Raw genomic sequence first — 27,413 nt, 5'->3', positions numbered from 1 at the left:
CAAAGATTGTGGCCATGGTGACGAGTTGAAGTGGAACTTTTGGAAATATATTTTTTGGTTCCCAGCACTCAGACCTTAATTAGTCACACTCTAACTGATGCAAGAAAGGCGACTTTCACCCCTTTCCTCACTGTCTTTGAACCCGCACAGGGGGGAGAGTTTTCATTCCTTAATTTTTTTTTTGACACTGAGCTAAAGATGACAAAAATTCCAACAAAATGAGCTATTTTTCATATCGGTCGGTTAATGTATGCGCGCGCAGCGTGTCTTTGAAAAAGGTGCTTGATTGGAGTTGATCTCTTTCGGATTCCCATTCATTCCTATGGGACTTTATTTGGGAGTTTTTTGGGAATAGCGTCGCCATGGTAACTGGGAATTCTTAGAAAAATAATGCCGCACCGAGTCAGATCGAGCCGCATCGTTTGATACCTCATTCGTGCCGGTGCGATCTACGGTACGGGCCGCATTTTAGCAGAAAATTCGTGGAAGGATGATATAATAATAACAACAATAAACCCTTTTTTCTAGGATAGTAATATGTGCCTGCTTGCTCCGCAAGCAGCAGCTTCGCTGCTGCTTGCTCCGCTTAGCAGGCCCATAACTAGAAAAATTCCCGCGGAAATTTTGAATGGGCCTGCTAACTCTTTTCAATGAGCCGAACAGTTTAAACTTTCAACCATTGAAATCGGTCAAGAAATGTGGAAGTTAACCATAATCAAGATCAAATAAAGTATCTTACTGTCCCTTTAAGAAATATGCACATTCACGCACACACATTTGATTTTAACCAACATTTCAATGAGCTGAACAGTTTAAACTTTCAACCATTGAAATCGCTCAAGAAATGTGCAAGTTAACCATAATGTACAGTATGTTACTGCCCCTTTAAGAAACATGCACATTCACGCACACACATTTGATTTTAAGTAACATTTCAATGAGCTGAACAGTTTAAAATTCAAACCATTGAAATCGGTCAAGAAATGTGGAATCTACCATAATTAACAGTATCTCACTGCCCCTTTACAAAACATGCACATTCACGCACACACATTTGATTTTAAGTTGTGAGGAGACGTCACGCACCAACACTCCATTGATTTGTATAGGATTACGCTCACCTCAAACAAAAGCCTCTCGCGACTTAACGGTTGAAGATGCAGATTCCAGAAATGGCTCGTTAGAACGGCAAGGGTTTGGGGAACGCGAGCATGTTCTCAGTTTTTTAATCGGATGAAAAATGACCAAATGAGAGCAGGTTGAAAACTTATGATTGATCGAAAATGAAGAGGGAAAAAACGGCGAAATTAACATGGAGGAGATAGGCGTCAAAGTCCGACTTCTCCTCGCTTAAAGTGAAAATAAAGGTACTAAATGACACCGTAGCCAAATAAAAATTAGTTCTTCAGAAAGCAGAGGCTTGTGGCTACAAAATGTGCGAATTTGAGGTCTAGTGAGCAAAGATTGTGGCCATGGTGACGAGTTGAAGTGAAACTTTTGGAAATAGATTTTTTGGTTCCCGTCACTGAAGCCTTAATTAGTCACACTCTAAATAGGCGACTTTTCCCCTTTGCTCACTGTCTTTGAACCCTCACAGGGGGGAGAGCTTTCATTCCTTAAAAATTTTTTTGACACTGAGCTAAAGATGACAAAAATTCCAACAAAATGAGCTAATTTTCATATCGGTCGGTTAACGTATGCGCGCGCAGCGTGTCTTTGAAAAAGGTGCTTGATTGGAGTTGATCTCTTTCGGATTCCCATTCATTCCTATGGGACTTTATTTGGGAGTTTTTTGGGAATAGCGTCGCCATGGTAACTGGGAATTCTTATAAAAATAATAGCGCAGCGAGTCAGAGCGAGCCGCATCGTTTGATACCTCTTTTGTCCCGGTGCGATCTACGGTTCGGGCCCTATTTTTGCGGAAAAGTCGCTGGAAGATAATATAAAAATAATATTAAACACTTTTCTAGGGTGGATAGTAATATGTGCCTGCTTGCTCCGCAAGCAGCAGCTTCGCTGCTGCTTGCTCCGCTTAGCAGGCCCATAACTAGAAAAATTCCCGCGGAAATTTTGAATGGGCCTGCTAACTCTTTTCAATGAGCCGAACAGTTTAAACTTTCAACCATTGAAATCGGTCAAGAAATGTGGAAGTTAACCATAATCAAGATCAAATAAAGTATCTTACTGTCCCTTTAAGAAATATGCACATTCACGCACACACATTTGATTTTAACCAACATTTCAATGAGCTGAACAGTTTAAAATTTAAACCATTGAAATCGGTCAAGAAATGTGCAAGTTAACCATAATCAAGATCAAATAAAGTATCTTACTGTCCCTTTAAGAAATATGCACATTCACGCGCACACATTTGATTTTAACCAACATTTGAATGAGCTGAACAGTTTAAAATTTAAACCATTGAAATCGCTCAAGAAATGTAAAAGTTAACCATAATCAACAGTATGTTACTGCCCCTTTAAGAAACATGCACATTCACGCACACACATTTGATTTTAAGTAACATTTCAATGAGCTGAACAGTTTAAAATTCAAACCATTGAAATCGGTCAAGAAATGTGGAATCTACCATAATTAACAGTATCTCACTGCCCCTTTACAAAACATGCACATTCACGCACACACATTTGATTTTAAGTTGTGAGGAGACGTCACGCACCAACACTCCATTGATTTGTATAGGATTACGCTCACCTCAAACAAAAGCCTCTCGCGACTTAACGGTTGAAGATGCAGATTCCAGAAATGGCTCGTTAGAACGGCAAGGGTTTGGGGAACGCGAGCATGTTCTCAGTTTTTTAATCGGATGAAAAATGACCAAATGAGAGCAGGTTGAAAACTTATGATTGATCGAAAATGAAGAGGCAAAAAGGGCGAAAATTACATTGAAAAGAGATCAAAAATGTGCGACTTCTCCTCGCTTAAAGTGAAAATAAAGGTACTAAATGACACCTTAGCCAAATAAAACTTAGTTCTTCAGAAAGCAGAGGCTTGTGGCTACAAAATGTGCGAATTTGATGTCTAGTGAGCAAAGATTGTGGCCATGGTGACGAGTTGAAGTGAAACTTTTGGAAATATATTTTTTGGTTCCCACCACTCAGACCTTAATTAGTCACGCTCTAACTGATGCAAGAAAGGCGACTTTCACCCCTTTGCTCACTGTCTTTGAACCCGCACAGGGGGGAGAGCTTTCATTCCTTAAATTTTTTTTTGACACTGAGCTAAAGATGACAAAAATTCCAACAAAATGAGCTAATTTTCATATCGGTCGGTTAACATATGCGCGCGCAGCGTGTCTTTGAAAAAGGTGCTTGATTGGAGTTGATCTCTTTCGGATTCCCATTCATTCCTATGGGACTTTATTTGGGAGTTTTTTGGGAATAGCGTCGCCATGGTAACTGGGAATTCTTAGAAAAATAATGCCGCACCGAGTCAGATCGAGCCGCATCGTTTGATACCTCATTCGTGCCGGTGCGATCTACGGTACGGGCCGCATTTTAGCAGAAAATTCGTGGAAGGATGATATAATAATAACACCAATAAACCCTTTTTTCTAGGATAGTAATATGTGCCTGCTTGCTCCGCAAGCAGCAGCTTCGCTGCTGCTTGCTCCGCTTAGCAGGCCCATAACTAGAAAAATTCCCGCGGAAATTTTGAATGGGCCTGCTAACTCTTTTCAATGAGCTGAACAGTTTAAACTTTCAACCATTGAAATCGGTCAAGAAATGTGCAAGTTAACCAAAATCAACAGTATGTTACTGCCCCTTTAAGAAACATGCACATTCACGCACACACATTTGATTTTAAGTAACATTTCAATGAGCTGAACAGTTTAAAATTCAAACCATTGAAATCGGTCAAGAAATGTGGAATCTACCATAATTAACAGTATCTCACTGCCCCTTTACAAAACATGCACATTCACGCACACACATTTGATTTTAAGTTGTGAGGAGACGTCACGCACCAACACTCCATTGATTTGTATAGGATTACGCTCACCTCAAACAAAAGCCTCTCGCGACTTAACGGTTGAAGATGCAGATTCCAGAAATGGCTCGTTAGAACGGCAAGGGTTTGGGGAACGCGAGCATGTTCTCAGATTTTTAATCGGATGAAAAATGACCAAATGAGAGCAGGTTGAAAACTTATGATTGATCGAAAATGAAGAGGGAAAAAACGGCGAAATTAACATGGAGGAGATAGGCGGCAAAGTCCGACTTCTCCTCGCTTAAAGTGAAAATAAAGGTACTAAATGACACCTTAGCCAAATAAAACTTAGTTTTTCAGAAAGCAGAGGCTTGTGGCTACAAAATGTGCGAATTTGATGTCTAGTGAGCAAAGATTGTGGCCATGGTGACGAGTTGAAGTGACACTTTTGGAAATAGATTTTTTGGTTCCCGTCACTGATAGCTTAATTGGGTATCAGAGTGGCGATTACACTCACTGTCTTTGAACCCGCACAGGGGGAAGAGCTTTCATTCCTTAAATTTTTTTTTGACACTGAGCTAAAGATGGGAAAAATTCCAACAAAATGAGCTAAAATTCATATCAATCGGTTAACGTATGCGCGCGCAGCGTCTCTTTGAAAAAGGTGCTTGATGTGTGATTTTGTCTTTCCTTTTCCCATTCATTCCTATGGGACTTTTATTTGGGAGTTTTTTGGGAATAGCGTCGCCATGGTAACTGGGAATTCTTAGAAAAATAATGCCGCACCGAGTCAGATCGAGCCGCATCGTTTGATACCTCATTCGTGCCGGTGCGATCTACGGTACGGGCCGCATTCTTGCGGAAAAATCGTGGAAGATGATATAATAATAAACGCAACAATAAACCCTTTTTTCTAGGATAGTAATATGTGCCTGCTTGCTCCGCAAGCAGCAGCTTCGCTGCTGCTTGCTCCGCTTAGCAGGCCCATAACTAGAAAAATTCCCGCGGAAATTTTGAATGGGCCTGCTAACTCTTGCAACTCTTTTCAATGAGCTGAACAGTTTAAAATTTCAACCGTTGAAATCGCTCAAGAAATGTGCAAGTTAACCATAATCTACTAAAAGTATTACTGCCCCTTTAAGAAACATGCACATTCACGCACATACATTTGATTTTAACTAACATTTCAATGAGCTGAACAGTTTAAAAATTCAACCATTAAAATCGCTCAAGAAATGTGCAAGTTAACCATAATCAAGATCAAATAAAGTATCTTACTGTCCCTTTAAGAAATATGCACATTCACGCACACACATTTGATTTTAACCAACATTTCAATGAGCTGAACAGTTTAAAATTTAAACCATTGAAATCGCTCAAGAAATGTAAAAGTTAACCATAATCAACAATATGTTACTGCCCCTTTAAGAAACATGCACATTCACGCACACACATTTGATTTTAAGTAACATTTCAATGAGCTGAACAGTTTAAAATTCAAACCATTGAAATCGGTCAAGAAATGTGGAATCTACCATAATTAACAGTATCTCACTGCCCCTTTACAAAACATGCACATTCACGCACACACATTTGATTTTAAGTTGTGAGGAGACGTCACGCACCAACACTCCATTGATTTGTATAGGATTACGCTCACCTCAAACAAAAGCCTCTCGCGACTTAACGGTTGAAGATGCAGATTCCAGAAATGGCTCGTTAGAACGGCAAGGGTTTGGGGAACGCGAGCATGTTGTCAGTTTTTTAATCGGATGAAAAATGACCAAATGAGAGCAGGTTGAAAACTTATGATTGATCGAAAATGAAGAGGGAAAAAACGGCGAAATTAACATGGAGGAGATAGGCGTCAAAGTCCGACTTCTCCTCGCTTAAAGTGAAAATAAAGGTACTAAATGACACCGTAGCCAAATAAAACTTAGTTCTTCAGAAAGCAGAGGCTTGTGGCTACAAAATGTGCGAATTTGATGTCTAGTGAGCAAAGATTGTGGCCATGGTGACGAGTTGAAGTGAAACTTTTGGAAATAGATTTTTTGGTTCCCGTCACTGAAGCCTTAATTAGTCACACTCTAAATAGGCGACTTTTCCCCTTTGCTCACTGTCTTTGAACCCTCACAGGGGGGAGAGCTTTCATTCCTTAAAATTTTTTTTGACACTGAGCTAAAGATGACAAAAATTCCAACAAAATGAGCTAATTTTCATATCGGTCGGTTAATGTATGCGCGCGCAGCGTGTCTTTGAAAAAGGTGCTTGATTGGAGTTGATCTCTTTCGGATTCCCATTCATTCCTATGGGACTTTATTTGGGAGTTTTTTGGGAATAGCGTCGCCATGGTAACTGGGAATTCTTATAAAAATAATAGCGCAGCGAGTCAGATCGAGCCGCATCGTTTGATACCTTATTTGTCGCGGTGCGATCTACGGTACGGCCCCTATTTTTGCGGAAAAGTCGCTGGAAGATAATATAAAAATAATATTAAACACTTTTCTAGGGTGGATAGTAATATGTGCCTGCTTGCTCCGCAAGCAGCAGCTTCGCTGCTGCTTGCTCCGCTTAGCAGGCCCATAATAATATTAAACACTTTTTTCTAGGATAGTAATATGTGCCTGCTTGCTCCGCAAGCAGCAGCTTCGCTGCTGCTTGCTCCGCTTAGCAGGCCCATAACTAGAAAAATTCCCGCGGAAATTTTGAATGGGCCTGCTAACTCTTTTCAATGAGCTGAACAGTTTAAACTTTCAACCATTGAAATCGCTCAAGAAATGTGCAAGTTAACCAAAATCAACAGTATGTTACTGCCCCTTTAAGAAACATGCACATTCACGCACACACATTTGATTTTAAGTAACATTTCAATGAGCTGAACAGTTTAAAATTCAAACCATTGAAATCGGTCAAGAAATGTGGAATCTACCATAATTAACAGTATCTCACTGCCCCTTTATAAAACATGCACATTCACGCACACACATTTGATTTTAAGTAACATTTCAATGAGCTGAACAGTTTAAAATTCAAACCATTGAAATCGGTCAAGAAATGTGGAATCTACCATAATTAACAGTATCTCACTGCCACTTTATAAAACATGCACATTCACGCACACACATTTGATTTTAAGTTGTGAGGAGACGTCACGCACCAACACTCCATTGATTTGTATAGGATTACGCTCACCTCAAACAAAAGCCTCTCGCGACTTAACGGTTGAAGATGCAGATTCCAGAAATGGCTCGTTAGAACGGCAAGGGTTTGGGGAACGCGAGCATGTTCTCAGTTTTTTAATCGGATGAAAAATGACCAAATGAGAGCAGGTTGAAAACTTATGATTGATCGAAAATGAAGAGGCAAAAACGGCGAAAATTACATTGAAAAGAGATCAAAAATGTGCGACTTCTCCTCGCTTAAAGTGAAAATAAAGGTACTAAATGACACCTTAGCCAAATAAAACTTAGTTCTTCAGAAAGCAGAGGCTTGTGGCTACAAAATGTGCGAATTTGATGTCTAGTGAGCAAAGATTGTGGCCATGGTGACGAGTTGAAGTGGAACTTTTGGAAATATATTTTTTGGTTCCCAGCACTCAGACCTTAATTAGTCACACTCTAACTGATGCAAGAAAGGCGACTTTCACCCCTTTCCTCACTGTCTTTGAACCCGCACAGGGGGGAGAGTTTTCATTCCTTAATTTTTTTTTTGACACTGAGCTAAAGATGACAAAAATTCCAACAAAATGAGCTATTTTTCATATCGGTCGGTTAATGTATGCGCGCGCAGCGTGTCTTTGAAAAAGGTGCTTGATTGGAGTTGATCTCTTTCGGATTCCCATTCATTCCTATGGGACTTTATTTGGGAGTTTTTTGGGAATAGCGTCGCCATGGTAACTGGGAATTCTTAGAAAAATAATGCCGCACCGAGTCAGATCGAGCCGCATCGTTTGATACCTCATTCGTGCCGGTGCGATCTACGGTACGGGCCGCATTTTAGCAGAAAATTCGTGGAAGGATGATATAATAATAACAACAATAAACCCTTTTTTCTAGGATAGTAATATGTGCCTGCTTGCTCCGCAAGCAGCAGCTTCGCTGCTGCTTGCTCCGCTTAGCAGGCCCATAATAATATTAAACACTTTTCTAGGGTGGATAGTAATATGTGCCTGCTTGCTCCGCAAGCAGCAGCTTCGCTGCTGCTTGCTCCGCTTAGCAGGCCCATAATTATATTTTTCATATCCGTTTTTTTTTCTCACTTTTATTCATTTATTTATTTATTTCGTCATTTATTTATTTTTAATTTTGGCAGTTTTGGTCCTCCATTGTATTTGACTGATCTGTGAGAATAAAACTAAAGTCCTCAATTCTCCATCGCAATTAGGGAACCTATTATCTAATACACAGACTAAATGTTTTGAAATGCTATGATGCATTCTCATGAGCAGCCTTCTGAAACGTTCTCCCATCTCCATATAGAATCCTTGGAGCTCAGCCAGAGTGACCTCCATGCTCTACCAGCTCTAAGAAAAGTCCTGTCATTATGATATGCCTGAATCATAGAAAGCTGTTCTCTTGGGTGCAAAATAAATGTTCTTTGTAGCCTTGCTTAGATGTGTTCCTCTGCAAAGTGAATCTACGTAAATTATAGATCCTAAAAATTATCCACATAAGCATCTTCTCACATTGTTGTCTTTGCTGTGGTAACACTTTTCCTGACTGGCATACCCCCTCACAAGCACATGACTTGCCAAGACAACCAACCGAGCACAATCTCCTATGGTGCAATTTTCCTCTACTCTCCATTCAATGTAAAGACAGGAATTCTGAAGCCATTGCACATGCCATTTTATGTGATGACTAGTACAGTAAGTGCGCTTAGGCCTATTGATCCAGGTTTGTAAGATCATGAGCAAGTGCTCGGAAGCTGAGGGCGTGCGCTCAGAATTCGGCTCTTTCCATGCCGTCTGGGCTCCTGGATGTCCGGTGGTGGTCAGGGAAGCGAGTGACGGCATCAGACTGAGTGGAACCAGACAATGGTGCCAGGCAACTGATACAAGGACCTTTTAATGCGATCTCATGTCATGATAACTGAATGAACATGGCTTCATTACCATGAAACTGTAGTCATCAACTTCTTCTGTAACCACTCAGAGCATTTTCAACTGGAGTACATTACAACAGGGTACCCCGGAAAGTATTATGTGGGCATGGCACAGATACAGATCCGCACAAAGAATGTTAAACATCCTTTCATCCTTCCGCCCTCCACTTCGGGCAAGACAATGCAAAACGGGGATAAACCCTGGACTGGTTGCTAGCTAAACGCAGGCCACATGTTTTTGGAATATGGGAAGAAGACGGAATACCGTAAACCAAAAAACAAAAGGAACTGAGCTGAGATTTAAACCCGTCGTAGAACATTACTTAAATGACTTTCTCCTATTACTAAACTACTTTGATTTTCTATAGATAATATTAGGTTTAGGCATTGTTTGAATTTGGACACACAATCACTGTAGTCCGTGTATCCAGAGGTGTTTATTATACTTGTTCTTCCAAGTATGTTGTTGCGAGACCACTTAGCAACAAAATGGCCATTTGCCAGTCACGGCAAAATAACCACCGCGGATTGTATCTTAGTGAAACAATTCGCGACCGCTTAAGTATTATCCAACCACCGTCTGCTTTATCATATCTGACCTCTTGTAACCAAATAACCTCCACACGACAAATGTACTCCCACTTTAGGCACTGAAAATACACCAGCAATATGGTAGAAGGTATGATATGGCACATCTCTAATTGAAAGGGTAGGAAGGAAGGCTAAATCAAAACAAAATGTTAAACTTACATCTTTCATGTTTGCAGTCATGTCACACACCAGCTTTCATTAACAAAACGGTTCTTCGAGAAATGCTGTCGGTACACGTCCTTCAAAAATAATATGAATCCACTGTCTACTCAAAGACTCGGACGATGGAAGTGGAAAAGCACTGATGGTCATTTGTGTACTGTGGAGCCAGAAACAAAGCAACCCCTCTTCCCGATCGTTGTTTCCCCATTGTTCTCCACGGAACATTTGCGAGGAGGAATATAAAAGCAGACAGCTTCTCGAATTTTCTGTGGGTGTGACAAACCTTTACTAGTGGCGATGCCACTAATCCGAGGGGGTGGGGTCGAGTGCACTTCCGTGTCTTGTTGACGTTACCAAGTCACGGAAGTTTCATCTGCCCATTTGAAGCACACATTTTAGAAAGGAGAAGAAATCTAAAGAAGTCGCGGACTGACTTTTTTCATACCTGGTTGGATTGTAGACAGGTGGGGGATTATTGATAGAAAACCCCACAAAAGTGCATTTTTATACTATGAGACCTTTAACAATCTGAAATATTCCGGATTAATTGTAATGTTATTCTAGATTCCACTTGCTTCTCGATGCCCAACCCTAACAATTAATCATCTTCATTGAGTCGACAAGATGATTGTGAATAGCAGTTAGTGACGGGTACGTAGCATATACACACCAGGGGCCAAGGGCCAAGGCTGTAGTCACAGAACTCTGGGCATTTGGCAGCCAACATGCAGGCAGAGATACGAACATCTCACGACGTTAGCAAATCTGTCACAACATACATCAACATAAATTGGCTGGAGGTGGGGCTGTCATGATGGTGAGTGCATATGCACTTGCACAATATGCCAAAGCTATGCTTCGCTGCTCCACCAGTGATCCTTCTTGATGTTTGAATGATGTCCTCATAATGTTTCTGTCTTTTCATCCTGTACACTTCAAGTTGTGTTATTTGCTTCAGCTTCATTAAGAGATTTGCAAGTTCGTCAGAGAGTCAATGTTGGAATTAAGGGTGGCGTTGGTTATATTCATGCATCCATAGCTAAAGTTATTTTACACATGCCTTGTCTAAAAAACGTATCAAAGATTTTTCACTCAGGAGTTCTAAGTCAGTTTTGCAAGGAGAGATTTTGACTAAATTTGACTAGTTTATTGAAACAAAAAAAGTTACACAAGGGTTGAGTAACGAACTCACGACCTTTAGCTTGGGAGTAGGAGCTGCATGGCTCAGGGAGTAGATTGGCTGTCTCCCAACCTGAAGTTGTGGGTTTGTTCCTACGGAGCCCCTAAGGTGATATGGTAGGGGACAAAAAGTAATTTGCGTTCCCTCGCAAAAAACTTTGCATTCCCTCGCAAAGATTGCATGCTCTTAAAAAGATTGTGATCCCTAGCAAAAACGTTTGCGTTCCCTTGCAATAAATGCGAGATAATGCAAAGTTTTTTGCGAGTGGACGCCTTTTTGAATTTTACGCGTTTATGTACTTCCGGGTCAGTTTGGAGACTGTAGACTCGAATGCGCGGGTGAGAGGTGGCGGCACCATAGCATAGATATCTAAGGCAGTTTTCGAAATAAAATTCGATTAAGCTTTGCCACTGCTGTAGACGCTCCATTCTCGTCGCTTTTGGTTACACCGATGTACATCCCCCCTCCACACACAGGAAAAACAAGCTTCCCCAACAACTAAACTTTTGCATTATCTCGCAATCATTGCCAGAGAACGCAATCTTTGCAAGAGAAGACAACATTTTGAAGGAATTATTTCAACGTTTTGACGGAATTATTTTTTTCCCCTTATGATGTCATCTTAGGGGCTCCGTATGTTCCTCAATTCTTGAGTGGACTTTTTTCTTTTTTCTTTTTAATCTCTTCCAAGTGTAAATTTTACTCTGTTTAGAGTGGAACCAAATAGATTCTGTTTATAGCAAAATGTACTCTACGATAAATTTGTCAATAAGCCAAATCCTTATTTTCTTTCATTGTTATGTTTTTCCATCTTGTTTTTCCTTCTTGTCCTGTTCCTCAAAAATTTAAATTTGAAAAAAAGGAAAATTTGAATGTTTTGATAGAATGAAGGACAACCGCTATTATCTAACTCTTTTAATTTCTTATTAAAAACAACAAGTGCTTTCAGAACAGGAAGCTGATTTTTTAATTAAGAACATTGCCAAAAACCAAAGTTAACTGCATATCCCCCTGTTTAGGGTTTAAGGTGAAGTGGCTCTCATTATTTTAAGGTTATGGTGAACGATGACATCTAAGCAGGGGAGCAGTTCACGTTTTTTATTAAAGATATATACCACAGGTATATCTAAATGGGGACAGGTAGAAAAAAAAAACACTTTGTCAAAGATATTCACTTTCACATCTTTCAGGCACTGAGCCATAGTTGAAGCCTAAGCGGAAGGAATCTTACTGACAGGAAATGATGAAAAAGAATTAATTTGACCTTCCCTTGCGGCAAGAATAAGCAAGGAAGAAAAAGAGGGAGGAGACAGTGGAAAGCAGAGTGGGGACGGATGAAGTCAAGGGAACCATAAGGCAGAAGGGCTTTCATAGAGGCTGCGGTCCTGAAGGGAGAGTTGGGCTAATGAGAGCTCTCGGATCGCCGCGCACCGGCGCAAGTCATCTGATTCGTGGAAAAGCCCAAAGGAGGAACAGAAGTCACACAGAGAGCCTCGAGTCTTTTCAGCAAAGTCTTTAGAGGAAAAGCATACTGTATACTGTATAATCCCCTTCAGGGCAAAACAGAGTGGATTTTGAGTTTGCAAAGAAGATACATTGGACTAAAATAGATGACGTTTCAAGTATGTCCTTATTATGTTTCTGTCCTCTGCTCAACAGCAATTGCAATTTCCATTAGAAGTTGTCTGTGAATTTTGATAGCTTAATGGAAAAAAAAATATTGAGGACATCAACATTACAGTTACTAGCCTTTACAGTTAACTCATTCACTCGCAGCCATTTTCACTGAAGCAACCCACTTTGCTCCCGACTGTTTTACTGGATTTTGACTGATTTTGCAAGGCCCACAGAATATTGTGTTCTATTGCTATAAAAACATAGAACCTTAGAAAGATTACAGTCTCTTTTTTCATCAGGAAAAGAAAATTATATTTGTATTTGTGTCCATTTTGCAGCAATTGGCATTAGAATATAGCTAAGTTTCATAATTATTAACAAATCAGTTTAAAACTATGGGTAAATTAGCTTTTTTATAATGGGCCTGGTTGATCCCTTATACTCTGCTGCCACCTGCTGGCCGTTTTTTGTAATAACTACCATTGTTTTAAGCGACCTCTTCAGGTCAAAGGCTGCATCAAAGCATTCTGTATGCTCTAGCATAAAAAAACAACAATGACAATATTTAAATAGAACGTGTTTGTACGTTTTGGGAGAAAATTAGTTAAAGGGATGTCAACTCAATAATTTCCTTTACAAAAATATGTCCACCCATTTTTATCGATCTCATGGTGGCAGCCATTTTGCCACATGCTGTTGACTGAAATTGACATCCGAAAAATCTGGTGTTACATTGTTGCCATAGGAATAGACCTCTGTTGTTTACAGATAACCCCTGTATAGGTATGACATTAGTCTTTAAATTTAGATAATGATCACTCAAAAATAATCAATTGAGCCTGAAGAAAAAAAAAGTTTGTTATGAATAAGATTTGTTTTTATCTTTCAACTTTAAATGAGACGGATGTCATCATTGATGCATGAAGGCGAGGTCTCCAAATAATGAGCTACAAAAATAAAAAGTGATTACAGCCATTGGAATCATAATTTCCACCTACCTGATAACAACTGGAAAAAACAATGCAAAACACATCAGGCAGTCACAGACCAACATAAGCATTCATCAGGAGTCATGCATGTGTGCACCTGATGAAATTCAAATAGTCAGTCCCCTCTGAACGCTGTTTGGTCTCTATAATAATATTTACTTTGACACTCCACCGTGTGTACTAGCTAATAGCCGCTGCTGGTCACGCATGGGCCTGTAGGTATGTGGTACAGTTTGTTTTCACTGATAATGTCTACCTGATAACGGAAAGGAAACACAAAGAAGGCAATACCAAATACCAAAGAGGGCAGAGGAAAGTTGAGTGGTGATTAGTGTTTATTGCATGGCCCTAAATATCGTTTTCAATAGTGATTTATGGTATCCAATAAAATAAATCATTTATAAGACTGACCAGATGTCCCGTTTTAACCGTGACAGTCACAGCTTTGAGCCTTGAGACCAGAGTACCGGCAGATTTCGCCAGCCCCGTTGTTTTGTCCCTCTTTTACCCAAGTCCAGTCCTAGCATCTTATTTTATTTATTTTTGTGGAATCAGCAAGCCAATTGTTTGGGTCATGCATATGTCAATTACACAGTTGTCAGTGCGATTCATACTATAAACCAATTAAAAGGGAATTTCTTCCTATATTTTTTGCGTTCTCATGTTTGCATCTAATTGCTAGCAGTCATGTTTTTGTCATACCGAAACATGAACTACTTTCTGCTTCTGTCTAAGAATTATGGGAATTGTATTCCTACTAGCCTAATAAGCTGATTTTTTTCTATTTCCATTTCCAGTGTTACAATGTTCCAATATCTGACCAAGAAGAAAAGGTTGGATCATGGTGAGTGCATTGTCTTGTTTAGCGCTGTTGAACTGTCGACCAAGATAGCATCTTTAGCTGCTAAAGTCATAACAATCACCAGTCACCAGGGTCCATTTCACAAAGCATGTTCAACAAACGGGGCGGCACGGTGGCTGACTGGTTAGCACGTCCGCCTCCCAGTGCAAAGGTTGTGAGATCAAGTCCGGGCTTCGGCCTTCCTGGGTGGAGTTTGCATGTTCTCCCCGTGCTTGCGTGGGTTTTCTCCGGGTACTCCGGTTTCCTCCCACATTCCAAAAACATGCATGGCAGGTGAATTGGACACTCCAAATTGTCCATAGGTGTGATTGTGAGTATGGTTGTTTGTCTCTGTGTGCCCTGCGATTGGCTGGCAACCAGTTCAGGGTGTACCCCGCCTACTGCCCGAAGCCAGCTGGGATAGGCTCCAGCAACCCCCGCGACCCTTGTGAGGACAAGCGGTACAGAAAATGGATGGATGGATGGATGTTCAACAAACACTGAGAATAACCCTGAACAGCGAGTTGACATACACTGAGAGGACACTCTGCGTTTTCGGTTTCAGGACAGCTGATTTGAGGTAGTTTTATCAAGAATCAGTCAGCTCAGTGGTCCAGTGGTAGAGTGTCCGCCCTGAGACTGGAAAGTCGTGGGTTCAGTCCCCGGCCGGGTCATACCAAAGGCCATAAAAATGGGACACATTTGCCTCCCTGCTTGACACTCAGCATTAAGGGTTGGAATTGGGGGGTTAGATCACCAAATGATTCCCAAGCGTGGCTACTGCTGCTGCTCACCACTCCCTCAGGGGATGGGTCAAATGCGGAGAAAGATATTCGCCCCACTTAGGTGGTACTTAACTTTAACGCAGAATAGCTACACTAAAAAGACCACATCAATGGAGCCCGAATCGTCGAGTCACCATGGAAACGGGGAAGCAGTCTAAATGCTATCATAAAGCGAATTTGAACATGTCTTTAGAAAAAAAGTGCAAGACCGCAGCAGCTCCCCATTGAGGAAGGCGGCGTGGGAGAACGTTGCTGCTTGGGTGTCGGGTCACTGCATAAATTGAAATGTAGTCCTTTGCTATAACAATGATATTTGATTACAGGGGAAACCTGTTGAATGGTAACTCATTAATTCATTTCATTTAGGTGCAATCCTGCGGGGGAGAAGCACACTCGACTTAAGCAACACACAATATATGCTGTGATGTGAGTGAATGACTACGGCGCCGGTAATGTTGCAAATGTAAGGACGTTTTAAGTTGTGTATGTAGATGATGGTCTGTGATGTGAAACGGTACCGCTCAAAAATATAACTGTCCGGAAATGCCAGCATATCGATGCGCAGTCTGATAACAATCTCACGACGAATATTTAATTCCCTGCGCAACAATGCAGCACATTCATCAATAGGATCAAGGATCATTGTCAAAAGGACATGCCATGTTTGTGACAAAAGTGGACTTTACGCAATAGACTATTGGCGTATTTAAATGTGTGTGACTTAAAGGAAAAAAGGAAAAGGAAAACCTTGCGGTTCATTGTGACAAATCTGCTAACGACCAGGTTAGGTTCAAGGACTCTGTTACTCTGGTAACTGACCGAGATCTTAAATTTCTTTGGAACGGATTTTGATTTGACGCTTTCGTTAATTTGGCATCCAAACCTCTTTCTGGATGAATACAACACAAATTTTTCACCGACATAAAAAAAAAATAGTATTTTGTGGTGACCGATCACATTTAAGAATATGGAAAGGAATCTGTGTGTGATTTCTTTCACATTTGTCTCTGTCACTCTTAATGAGTCTTTGTTCGAGTAAATGAAGCATAAACACTCTGGCCGTGTCTACATGCGCAGATTAGTGCGGCATACTCTGAAAACCACTTCCATGGGGCGCCGTCAGCTGTGTAATTCAAGTCGCTTTTGAGAGTGATGATTTCACAAGCCAGTTAATAGCATATTTATTAGCATGGGGTTACAAACGCCATAATGGTGCCGAGCATGAAATTGAACGCAGAAAAAGTTGAAAATTGGATTTCTTTTTACCAGTAAAGAAATGCAACACTTCACTAACTTCCCATCTTTGCATTGCAGTTAATTAAGAGCGAGTCCATGTAGCCATGAAAGGGCTTTGCAGTGCACACACTCTTTAAAACGCGTTAAAACCCCTGTGACAAAACAAACACAATAATTCATCATGTTCCTTTGTCTCAGACCTGTCTGACGTTTGATGTAAATCTATAACTCACTTCCATTTCCCCTTGACATCTTGTCTCAGGTGAAGGAATATTGCTGTTTGTTTCAATAGATACAAGCTTAATATAAACTGTACAACATGTGAGTCTATCTAGGAAAATCACACCTGTGAGAGGAAAAACTGAATTGGCTAGACAGAAAATGTATCATGTTTTCTCAGGAGACACGGGTTTATTGCTTTTTGTTACCTATCGATTCTTGTTATTACAACTTTTTTTTCCCATACTTGTATTTGCTTTGTTGAAATAGGTTTTATTATGATGGTACTATCTTTTCATTTCCTGAGTGCATAGTGCAGTCATCTGAAAAGTTTTGAAAATGCAACATTCATATCATTAAATGACAGGTTATATTTTCATATCAGGGGTCACCAACATGGTCCCCACGGGCACCAGGTTGCCCCCAAGGACCACTTCAGTAGCCCTGTATTGCTATTCTGTGAAAAATAATAATAATAACACCGCTTAGCTGAGCTAAGCTGCATTTAACTAGTGCTGTCAAAGTTTAAGCGTTAACTAATTAATTATTAACAAAAAAGTATTGCATTAATCATGTATTAACGCAGATTAATCGCACAATTAATTGTGACCACAGATGATCCTTTAGCTTGACAGCGGATGGTTACGTTAAACACGTAGCGCAGGTTGTGTTTGAGCAATAAACATAACCACAAGCCTTAAAGTAAAGCATTTATTAAATGTTTATGTATGGCATACAGAATATTTGCTCATGCCAAAATATTGGAGTCATTTTAAACTATGCAAGTAATTAATTGATTAGAAAAAGAGGAGGATGACAACGTGCAGTGGATCAAAAAATGTTGAAGATGTCCTCATAAGATTAAATGTTGAAAGAATTAACACACAACAGGTGCTCTTCAAATTTGGTGGGCAAAAAATAAGCGATTAATCGTGATGAATCAAAATGATGTCAATAATCTGATTAAAAAATTTAATAGTTTGACAGCTCTACTTTTAACATAGATTTTTTAATATGCTTAAAGTAAATTTGTAAACACCAATATTATTTTAATTATATTTTAGTATTTTATTGTAGTAGTACTGTAGTGCACAACCAAACCATAGCGTTTGAGGAGGGAAGATTTACGCGAAAATAATTTCAAACACTTTGAACTTGAAAGTTCATTCTATGTACAGTTAAAACCAAAACTATTATCCTAGCGGCCTAGTGGCTGATGAAAATTAACGTTGGCTAGGGCTGAGTCCTTAAATTATTTACATTAGTTAACATTTTATTTGTTTTTAAATTAAAGAGAAAGGCAAATACCGATATCAAGGTATTGATACTCTCGAAGATGGTCGATAAATTAAGTTAATTTCATGCAATTTTAACAAAAAAAATTGCATTGGGATACATAAATCTTTCTTTAAAATTATCTGTCAGTTTTTTTTGGGGGGGGGGAAATTTTATGTCTTTAAAGCACTAGTGGTATCGATATCGAGTTTTTAAAATTGTTTTAACTCTTCAAAATTCTTTAACACCATTTTGAAGGATTCTGTTAACGTCAAGTAATATCGAACAGTGCAATTGTCAATAAATTTAGAACATCTAAAATGCCTGTTGTCAGACTTTGAACATTTTATTTTTTGTCAAAAACAGTGTAAAACCTATAGCATTTTAAAAAATGTCTAAATAGAAGGTCTTATACAACTTTACCACTATTTTGTGTCATTTTCAGTCAGACATACCCACTCAAATTTATCTAATAAAAATTATTCTAATTTAGTATGGGTGCCACGTCAACACATCTTTGCCCATGCTGATTATTGCCATTATTATAAAACTCAGAGTCTGCTGCTGTTGTGAGTTTGTTTGGCCTGTCTTAAATCATTGTAGTCTCACAGACGATCATTACAAGTCTGCTGTCTGTGTTGCCTTCGAATAAATAGCACTGACATGGGAACATGGGGAAATCTAATTATTCCCCTCCCATGGCCCAGTAACCCTTAAAGGTTAATCACTGTCCGACTAGCCAGCTCTGTCTGGGTACACAGCAGTAATTACAACACCTCATTTTCTCGTTTTTTTCCCTCTATCAGCCTGTTCTCGTGCCCTTATGTCATGATAGATAATAGATGTGTCTGTCCTCATCATCAGCTATTTTTCTCTATCAATATGACCTTCTTTTCTTTTTTTAACCTTTTTTTTTTTGTAAGTTACTTATTTTTGTGGGCACACAGACTGACATTTAAATGCACACCTCTTTTCAGTAGATATACTAGCCCATGCCTAAATGTGTCCAAAATGCTGGTGATTTTATCTACTAAGGGAAACAAATATTCAAAGCTACCAGGCCCCGTGTGACAAATTACTTGGTCGCCCTTGTTAAACCATGGCTAATCATATTTTTGGGAAAGCTGAGTTCATTTTCACTGACCACACCTGGGCCTGATTACCTCCGGACGTGTTAAAAAAAAATTCACTTAACTTGTGTGCTCCCAAAAAACGTATAAATGCGTTCTATTTTAAATATTATACGTTTTTTATGTGTGTGTTTTTTTTTTGCATACAGAAGGCTTTGTGCAGCCTCTGAACTAAAGAGAATGCTTGAAGAAATGTTAGTATTACAAAAACGGCCAGAAGGTGGCAGCAGAGTATGAGATTAACCAGGGCCATGTTGCAAAAAGCAGTTTTCCCCACAGTTTTAAACAGATTTGTGAATAATGATGAAACTTAGATATGTTCTAATGCTAATTGCTGCAAAACGGAAGCAGATAGAAACGTACTTTTTTTGCTGATGAAAGAAGAGACTCTAATCTTTCTTTTGGTATGTTCCATGTTTTTATAGCAATAGAACACAATATTCCATGGGCCTTGCAAAATCAATCAAAATCCAGTAAAAAAGCCAGGAGCAAAGGAGGTTGCTTCAGTGAAAATGGCTGGGAGTGAATTAGTGAGTTAAATAAGTGAGTTAAATAGAATCTGTCTGACCAAATTAAGTCAGCTAAAATATCTCAAAATGCTCCACCAATACATAAATAAATAAATACATGCCGCGATCCAGATGTTCACGAACAGATGACAAAGTAATTGGTATCCATCAGTCTGGAAAGGGTTACAAAGCCATTCCTAAAACCTTAAGACTCCAGTGAACCATAGTGCGAGCCTTTATTTACAAATGGGAAAACAAACACAGTGAACCTTCCCAGGAGTGGATGGCATACAAAAATGACCAAAGAGCACAACGACGACCCATCCAAGAGGTCACAAAGCAACTCAGGAGAACATCTAAAGAACTGCTGACCTCTCTCAACTCAGTTAAGAATTTCAGGTAAACAACCACCGCTAACCGAAAAACATAACGGCTCATCTTAATTGAACAAGAAAATAACAACAACATATGAATGATTCCTAAGACTTTTAGGAGAGTATTGTATGAATTGACGGAATGAAAGCTGGATTTCTTGTAAGTATATAATGCCTACACTCAAACATGCTAGTGGTAGTATGATGGTTGGGGGCTGCTTCACTTCTTCAGGCCCAGGACGACTTACTATGACTAATGGAACTATGAATTCTGTTTCTTACATCAGCAGAAAAACGATCCAAAACACCCCAGCGAGTCAACTTCTGAATGGCTTGAAATATAAAAGGAAGGTATGGGCGTAGCCTGGTCAAGTCCGCATTTGAATCAGATTGAAAAGCTGTAGCATTACCTTAAAAAAGCCGTTCATGCTCAAAAACCATCCAGTGTTGCTTAGTTAAAGCAATTCTGCAATGAAGAGTGGGCCAAAACCCCTCCACAGAGATGTGAAAGACTCATTGGCAGTATAGAAAACACTTGATTTCAGTTGTTGCTCCTGAAAGTGGCCCAACCAGTTCACAGGTTTAGGGGCAACTCAAGTAGTTGCTTTGAATATTTTTTTCCCTATAATATATTAAAATCACTATGTAAAAACTGAATTTTATTTACTTCGGTTATCTTTGATTGCTATTTAAATTTGCTTTATGATGATCATAAACATTAATGTGGAGAAACTATGCGGGGAAAAAAAGATTCTGCGCGTAGTCATCTTGTCTCAGACACTTTCAAAGTTCAGTCAATAATGCAACTTTGATTGTGGACCAATGATGTCAATTACGAAAAATGTTTTGATGACAAGAAAACATCAAGTAGGACTCATTGTGATATTGCAAACATATAAATGATGGTCCTGGTTGGTCTTGTTTCGCTTTGAAAAGTGTGGCAAAAAAATGTAGTGAAACTGAAATTTCACTTGTTTTCTGTGGGATTTCTTCAAAATCCAATATAGGTTCCTTATCTTGCCACCTACCTTTCTACCTGACATGCATTTTCATCCCACCTTCCTGTTTTCCTCTCCTCTTCTCACCCATCCGTCTTCTCACCTCCCCCCCCCCTTGATGCCTCATCACCACCCCCCACCGTCATCTCATTTCCCTTCTCTCTAGTTCAGATCCCAAGCGGCTACAACTCTTTTTGCCTCAAGCAACTGCTCAAGGTGTGTGTGCCCTGAGCATGGAAAATACAGAGCTTTTTCTCATACCTGCTTCTCTCTCAAAAAAAAAAAAGCCCAAGAAATGTTTCAAAACATACAATTTAATGGATTCCCATTAGACCTGGGGATGTGCTTTACGTACAGTAATTCTTTAAATGAAAACAATGCATATTGTAATTCTACCTGAGGTTGGAAAGTAATCTGATTTTGCACACTTTCTATACATTTACAGCTCAGTGACCAGAACAAAACTCTGCATTTCTTTCAAGAATATTGATTTTGACCAGCTTCTTAGAATTTGTTTTTCACCCCTGGATGTTCAGTTCTGTTTTCTAAGTGTGCTCAATGTGATGGAAGTAGTGGTGAAGTAAGCAGCCACTAGTAAAGGTAATAGAAGAGGGCAGCTTACGGAATTGGAGAGGAGAAGCCACAGGAATCAGAGAACCACAAGGTGACAGCAAGAACGTGAGGGGCAGGAATGGAAAAACTATAGCTTTTTTAAAGTCACAAAACTCTGAGAAAGACGCATGAACTGAATAAATATATTGTGTGGAAGACAGAATAATTCTAGCAAAGCAAGGATGTGAAGTCAAGAATATGAATTTGTGGGTTAATTTGGTACACTGACTTGAAAATTGTAGTAGTAATTTGAAGAAACCTATTTTCTTAATATGTATCAATCAGTAAATACAGTATTCTCCTTCTTGTCTTAATAAATTCTTTCAAAGCCTTGACCTTCATTTTTATATAAGTGGTTAAAAAAAGTTCTAGAAAGCCAACAGAGAAGCAAAACATACTCAGACTTAATCCTCTGATGCCCACCGAATTGATTTCCCAACAAGTTAAAATGGTTTTATTGTCATGATGATCCTGTACATTGTTACGCTTACACTAACTGGCGAGATGACCAGACACCTCTCTATTTGCAACGTCATAGAAAGCCAACGGAGACGAAAAACATACTCAGACTTAATCCTCTGATGCCCACTGAACTGATTTCTCCACAAGTTAAAATGCTTTTATTGTCTTGATGATCCTGCCCATTGTTACGCATACACTAACTGGCAAGATGACGAGACTCCTCTCAATTCGCAAAGCTGTGCCTCAAATCCGTAGCCTCCAATGTAAGAAATTCTTACTAAGAATGCAACGTAAACTCTGACTCTGACAAAATCAAGAAACCCCTTGACAGGATTTCAGAACTCGGCACACTCATATGTACCAATTACACAAGCCTCTGATCATTTTCCACCAAAAAGCTATGAAAGGAGACCGTTTGTGGTTTCGTAACCATTTTGATTAATCACCTCCTGTGGGCTTTACAACATGCAGCGACTACCATGACTACAGATGGCAAGTGTATAAATGCAGCTCTATTATGTGAATACAGTAGTTAGGAAAATGTTTGATGTCTTCCTGGGAGTAGCCAAATATTGCCTGTGTTCTGTTTAGAAGCTTGAGTGAGCAGATTTATGAATGATACATGATATTGCATTAAAACATTTTAGTAGTGTTTGTAAACTGCTGTAGTGTTTTTAAACATTTGAAAGGATATTTAAATGAAAAGTGGACCTTGTGTGAGGAGTTGAAGGGTCCGAACTTCCTCCCGGACACGGAGCTGCAGGACCTGCTGCAGGATATTCTGCCTCTCTGCTTCCTGCATGATGCCCATTCTCTCCAACTTTCGGTCTGTCAGTCTCATCAAAGCCCTCCCTAATGAAGAAAAATAAAGTTATGGTATGAAGAAGGCACGAGGAATTGTCAGGAAAGAAATGAATATAAAAATCATAAACAATAACACTTAAGTGTAGGAGCAGCCCATGCCACAAATATGGTAGACATAACAAAGAATGGGCAAAGGTTTCTTAAGTAGAAATTTTGTTTATCTAGTTCTTTTTCAAGTACACGCCAACATTGCTACTGATTTCTATTACTCTGTTTCACTGTTGTAATTGTGTAAAATTCATAATTTAATCAAGCTCTTATGTTCGTATAGAGGATTGTGCGCTATTGCAAAAGTCTTGCGGCCGAGTTTGCCATAATAAGTAGGCTAGTTAGCCAGCGACTAGGTCCTTTGTTACATATGTGAGTGTAAGCAGATGCCACAATAATTTAGGCTAACAAGCAAGCCTCTGAATTACGTAGAACCACAGCATCAAGCACCCTTAGCTGTTCTTGTCTTGATGACTTCCAGCCTAGAAATATTATGTATGGATTGAAATACGACGAAAAACTATTTGGGCCACATTGAAAAAGGAAAAAAAAACCTTGCAAAATTCTGGGGTAGGGGATAAAAATTTTAGCTTTTCACAAAAGTGGGAATGTTCTGTCAACCAGTAGTTATAAATCAAAAGTCCATCCAGACATCCATTTTCTTCTGCTTATCCAGTTGCTATGTTCCTTGTGACATTTGTATAACAATGATTACTATGTCCCTTTTGATGTTGATGATGTATAAATATTGGCAGCTGCTATGCTGTTGCTATTGTCCTGTATTAGCCACTCTTCATTTGTGTACTCTTATGTAGTTACTATTTCCCTTATGATGACAATATTGGCAGCTGCTATGGTCCTGTATTAGCCACTCTTCATCTATCTGGTCGTATGTAGTTACTATGTGCCTTGTGATGAAAATATTGGAAGCTGTTATGCAGTTGCTATGGTCCTGTATTAGCCACTCTTCCTTTGTCTACTCTTATGTAGTTATTGTGTATCATTGTGATGATGTTTGATGATGATGCATTAGCCACTCTTAGTTTGTTTAGCCTTATACAGTACTATGTTGCTTATGATAATAATGTTGTCAGTTGCTATGCAGTTGCACTGGTCCTGTATTAGCCACTCTTCGTTTGTCTAGTCTTATGCAGTTACTATGTCCCTTATGACGAAAATATTGGCAGCTGCTATGCAGTTGCTGTAGTCCTGTATCATCATCATCAACATCATCATCTTTATGCAGTTATTTTTATGCTTTATTGTAACAACCTAGTCTCATAATAATCAAAATATGATTGCAAAACTCTGACTTTGTCGTGACATATTAGTTGTAGTATTACCACCCAATTTAAAGATATTATTCTCAAAATACATTCCACTTTTTCTTCTTGAAGTGATGAACACTCCTTTGTGTTAATCGACGCTGTTCACATACATTCTCTCTTACTATCATCCTTGATTTAAAAATAAATCTCTAACAAACTTGAAAGCTCTGTCACTAATGCAATATTGCTACTAATGAAAAAATATATTGTTTTTAAATAGCAGCTGATTAGTGTGCTATAATTCCATATGTGTGGATATGACTCATTTGTTTATTCAATTGCAGCTCATTATGAGAAGCTGAGCCTTATTTTAACTCTTTGCTCTGTAATGATAGTTAGGAATACTAAGTAACCTTATGGTGTAGTTACAGTAAAAGACATAACAAATTTTTTTGCCATTTTCTACAACTGTAAGGAGTCTTTTTTTTCTATGAAAATAACAATAATGCAACAAGAATGTTGTTTAAAAAAAGGATACAGTGCGAGTTACAAGGAAAAGTAGCAGACCAAGCCATGTAAACAAATGAAGTGGATGCATATGAATGCTGTTGAGTCTAAAATATTGACCACACTGTTTATCATAATCCTGTTTTGAAACTGCACATATAGATAGTAAGGAAACATTCGGTTATTGCTCGGTTTTGCATAAAATTACATTTTTGGCATTTAACCTGATGAATTCTAATTTCTCAAATCATTCTCAAGCATTCTCAATGTTGATTAATTTGAGCAGTTCAAGGTGACGCATGAATGTCAACATTTTGTTGTTTTTGACAAATATTTAAATGACAAGGACTGCACAGGTTTTCATTCATCAGGCCTGCTTGACTTAAACTGTAAGGTTCAATTTCCTCTCTGACAAACCCAACCAGCTTCAACTGCAAAATTTTCAAACCACGATTATTTTTCAGTGCTCTGCATAGCATGAACACAAGATGAGAGGGGAGGAGGAGTATAACACATGATGGAAGAAAAAGCAAGAGTGATGCTGGAAAAATACATTGTGTCTGGGAGAAGTCCAAACCCATCCCAGAGAAATCCATTAAAGGACCACAACTTTCCAATACTGTATCATGTTGTGGTGGCATGTTATAATTGTGTGTTGGAGCCACAGAATCAATAGCAATAGAAGGTCGATAAGGATCCTTTATCTAACATTGTAACACAAAGTGGGCAGTGACCACTGTTTTGTTTAACAAATTGCCACTTGGAAGTTGGATGAATTCACATCTAATTTAGTGAAAACAAAGTCACAGTTGGAATATACGGAAGTCTGGAACTGCCAATGTGAATGGAGTAAGCATTTTTGACTGGCAAATAAATATGTTCGATCGTATTTGCAAATACGTTTATATACACTTAAATATTTGTAAACGTAAAAGTACGTTTGAACATACTTGTAGCTACATGCTAAAAACTTCAATAGGCATTATGGGAAAAAAAAAAAATGAGCATTTAGCCTACACGTACGTTTGAACATGTTTGCAAATACGTTTAAATGAATTTGCAATAGGGATAGACCGATTATCGGCCGGGCTGATTATCGGTGCCGATATTTGACATTTTGACAAATATCAGCATCGGCCTTTTTACGAAACTGAAGGCCGATAAAGCTGAGCGGCTTGCAAACGTAGCAAATTTAGGGTTTTCATCAGGATTTGTAAGATGTTCACAGACAGTTTTGACTATTTTGAACCTATTCAGACAATTATTCACTGTCTGCTCTTTTCAAAGATCTTTTGAAACTTTTCACAAACACTGATGAAAACCCCAAATTAGCTGCATTCACATGCATTTGCCGCTCAGTGAGATACAGGGAACTTTTAATTTACGGATATATTACATTTTTTACTTTTTAAAAATTATGCTGACACTGGGAACGCCCTACACTTTTTATTTTAAATGTAAAAAAGAAATAAAATTAAGTAATGTTGAAAATTTTCCAAAACTTTATTTACAGTAGATAACTTTAGGGAACTATTTACTTGCTTAGTTTTTAATTTAGCTTAACACATGCTGATGATCCTGGAATCTCCGTGCAATTTTTCGTTGTAATTTTTAAACAGAGCTGTCAATTCTTTATACGTTAAAAATGAAAAGAAAAATGTTATTATTATCTTTTTTATTTTGATGCTAATATTTTCTCCTTTACTGCAAATGAAAATCGGTTTAAAATATCGGTTATCGGTCTCCTTGACTATTAATAATTGGTATCGTATCGGCCTTGAAAAAAATGTATCAGTCTATCACTAATTTGCAAGTACGTTAACCCATATTCCGTAAAAATACATGCAATATACACAGTCAATTTTATTATCAGGATGTTTTAGTTTTGAGGCATGACCTATCGTCCGCCCATAATAATGTGCTGACATCTCTCCCGCCAAAAGATTCTCCCCTAATGCGGATAAGCAGCTTAGAAAATGAATGGAATGCCCACGGCAGTCCAAATTTGAAAAGACAAAAATATAAACTAATAAATACACTACTAAAATATAATATAAATAACTTGATAAAGATTTAAGATATTCTATAACTGATCAGCTGACAATTTCGCCAAATGCTGTTGCTGTGGCGACGCGCTGTTTGCCAAGAATGTTCTGTAATCGTCACATCTACAGCACAGCAAGTTGTGCAATTAAGTCAGTTATTATATTTACCGTATTTTCACGACTATAAGGCGCACTTAAAGTCTTCAATCAACTACAATTGAACTCAGTTTTGCTCCGCTGCCTTTTAAAAAAAAATATGCTAGCATGCATACTGCCGTATGTTTTAGTGTGAAAGCATGCTACTATATGTTTTGAGCTAGCATATGTTTAACCGTGCCTGCGCTCAATAGTGCGGTGTGCCTTATGTGTGCGTTAAACACAGGAATAGCACCCGTTACTGAAACTGCGCCTTTTAATGCGGTGCGCCTTTTGATCATGAAAAGGTATGTAAGACCAGGCTTAGGAATGGCATATTCCGTTGCAAAAGGAACCAAGTACCATTACAAGTTGTACAGAAATGATCCAACTGAGGGGAAAGTAAATGCAAACATATTTATATAAATTTCTAATCTGACTTTCTGTAAGAGTGAGTACGCTTGCATAATAAGTAAATAGAAATATGATGGCTTTATCACCCCAATTTTCTTCTTTATACTGTTCCCTGCATTTGTCACTGCTCCTCCACTATCAGTTCTGCGTTGAGATGA

At 38.8% G+C, this 27,413-nt stretch overlaps 1 protein-coding gene across 4 annotated transcripts in view; it reads right to left on the bottom strand.

Moving 5' to 3' along the window:
* samd12 (sterile alpha motif domain containing 12) overlaps positions 1–27,413 on the bottom strand; it is a 125,195-nt gene that overhangs the window by 59,620 nt on the left and 38,162 nt on the right. For all 4 annotated transcript variants that reach the window (XM_086063461.1, XM_086063460.1, XM_086063459.1 and 1 more), the window contains one exon: positions 22,746–22,886. In XM_086063461.1, the coding sequence (XP_085919587.1) occupies positions 22,746–22,886 (141 nt within the window). The remainder of the gene's footprint in view (positions 1–22,745; positions 22,887–27,413) is intronic.

Source organism: Leptonotus elevatus, chromosome 19, assembly GCF_054856555.1.
Source record: "Leptonotus elevatus isolate MCC_2025b chromosome 19, RoL_Lele_1.0, whole genome shotgun sequence".
Classification (NCBI taxonomy): Eukaryota; Metazoa; Chordata; class Actinopteri; order Syngnathiformes; family Syngnathidae; genus Leptonotus; species Leptonotus elevatus.
This window is presented reverse-complemented; position numbering and strand designations above follow the sequence as displayed.